Source organism: Galeopterus variegatus, unplaced genomic scaffold (assembly GCF_000696425.1).
Source record: "Galeopterus variegatus unplaced genomic scaffold, G_variegatus-3.0.2 Scaffold1089, whole genome shotgun sequence".
Lineage (NCBI taxonomy): Eukaryota > Metazoa > Chordata > Mammalia > Dermoptera > Cynocephalidae > Galeopterus > Galeopterus variegatus.
In genome coordinates, this window is record NW_007727200.1 from 120,213 (window position 1) to 122,462 (window position 2,250).

Sequence of the window (2,250 nt, forward strand, 5' to 3'; positions counted from 1 at the left end):
AGTTTCTGCCCCCTAATATCCAGGTTTAGACTACCCCTAGCAGGGACCTCTGTGAGACCTGGTTCTACCCTGAGTGCTGGGATGTGTGCCCAGCACTAATCTCGTGCAAGTAGCACAGGACCAAAGCTCCGAGGACTGAGCCTGTAGCCACAGCAAGGGTACCAGATTCTACCCTGAGTGCCGGGATGTGTGCCCAGCACTAATCTTGTGCAAGTAGCACAGGACCAAAGCTCCGAGGACTGAGCCTGTAGCCACAGCAAGGGTACCAGACAGGCAGGAGGAAGAATTTGCAGAGACCCCAAGCAGAAGAGGCCTGGGCATGAGAGTCCCTGACATGAGAAGGAGGGGAGCATGCAGACGAAGGCAGGGAGAGGAGGCAAGAGATGGCTGGTGGCAGAACCACCCGAGAGGAGGACTAAAGGCAGGGATCCATGCCTTGACCCAACCACTGAGTGCAAAAGGGGAGGCTGGAAGTGAAAAGGCCAAGAACGAAGAGCACAGACAGGCAGCCAGAGAAACGCTTCCAGGGAGGCACAGGAGACAGCGTGAGTCACACCTGCTCTCCATGGTGTCAGCAACTCACGTGTGATAGTCTCTGACGCAGTAGATGTTGTTCTCCACATCCACAGTGAAGGGCACCCCGTCCAGGCACTCGTTGCACACAGAGCACCGGAAGCAGCCCGGGTGGTAGGACTTGCCAAGGGCCTGCAGGATCTGGGGATGGGAGGCACTGAAGGGTCAGCACGGGTGGAGGGCTCAGCACCGCCCCCAGGAGAGGCTCTGGCTCTGAGCCCCTGGCAGGTCTGGAACAGGTAAGAGGGTGGGGTCCTCAGACTCCGCCCATGTTAGAGGGGCTCCAGGAAGCTGGGGGAGGTTCTCACCATCTCCATGATGAGGTGTCCACACACGCTACACTTGTCAGCGGTTTGCTGGAACCCGGAGTACTGGGAGGGGACACAGGATCCAGGATATTGTGTGACAAGGGGGCACTCATCGCCCAGCCAGCACCTGCCTCCTGGCCTCGGGTCTCCACTTGAGGCAGGAGGGTTCCCACCCTGCTCCCACCATGGCACCGCCAAGGGCACAGCCTAGACTCACCAGGAAGTCCTCCTGGCAGTATACTTTCTCGCCCACATTGTAGAACGCCTTCCCACGGAGTCGTCTCCCTGCAAGGGCGAGAATTGAGAAGGGGGGTCCCTGGAATGCTGGAAACTAGGGATGGAGCCCCCGCTTCCATCTCTCAGCACCCTCCTCCAACAGATGTGAAGTTGGATTATGGGTAAATTTTTAAATCTACCTTTAATGTCATGTTATTGTTATAATAATAAACATTTCAGAAAAAAATTAAACAGAACACATTGTCATCGGAACTATTGCAAGAGATTGTCAAAGCAAATATATGAAGAACTATTTTTTAAATGAAATTGATGTTTTGACTAATAAACACAGTCGCTTTAAGATCAGTTGAACTCAGTAGATTTTTCAGAATGAATCCTCTTAATCCATGAACATCAGAAGTACAACTTTCACCAAGTGAAGGACCCCAATATGAAAGAGACATCCTTGTCAAAACAACAGCCACAACAGACTCAGCAGCGAGCTGTCAGAGGTGTTGCCACCAGTGTCAGGAGGAATCTGACGAATGAAAAACCCACTGCTAACACCAGACATAACGGTGAAATTTTAAATGCTTTTCCCCTTAAGATTCAACATTGTACTAGAGGTTCTAGGTGGTGCAATAAGACAAGTAAACAAAAGAAAGACATAAAGATGGGAAAGGAAAAAGTGAAACTGTCTTCTACCACAGATGACACAACTGTGTTAGGTAGAAAATCGTAAGCAATCTATTAAAAAAACTACTAGAATAAGTAAATTTAGCAAAGTTGCAGGATAGAAGGTCTGCATATGAAAACCAAATGTATTTTTATATTCTAGCTACAAATGATTGGAAAGTAAACTCAAAATGTTTAAAACTGCATTTATAATGGCATCCAAAAAATGAAATACTAAGGGATAAATTTTATGAAAGATATGTACAACCTTATACTGCAAAACCAAACTTAGCTGAGAGAAATTTGAAAAGACCTACATAAATAGAAAGATGTACCATTGCTGGGAGACAAATCTCTGTTGGGTGCCTTGCATTTCTGCACATCTTGCAAATAGAGGGCTGATAGCTCTCATTCTGTACTACCTTTTCAAGAATGTTTGTAGGGCAAACTCCTTAGAAGACAAAGATAGCATCTCTCT

At 48.0% G+C, this 2,250-nt stretch overlaps 1 protein-coding gene across 1 annotated transcript in view; it reads right to left on the reverse strand.

Moving 5' to 3' along the window:
• WTIP (Wilms tumor 1 interacting protein) overlaps positions 1-2,250 on the reverse strand; it is a 21,143-nt gene that overhangs the window by 5,961 nt on the left and 12,932 nt on the right. Inside the window, exons 4-6 of the mRNA XM_008574711.1 lie at positions 1,099-1,166; positions 882-944; positions 584-714 (exon numbers count right to left, since the gene is read on the reverse strand). Coding sequence (XP_008572933.1) covers positions 584-714; positions 882-944; positions 1,099-1,166 — 262 coding nt within the window. The remainder of the gene's footprint in view (positions 1-583; positions 715-881; positions 945-1,098; positions 1,167-2,250) is intronic.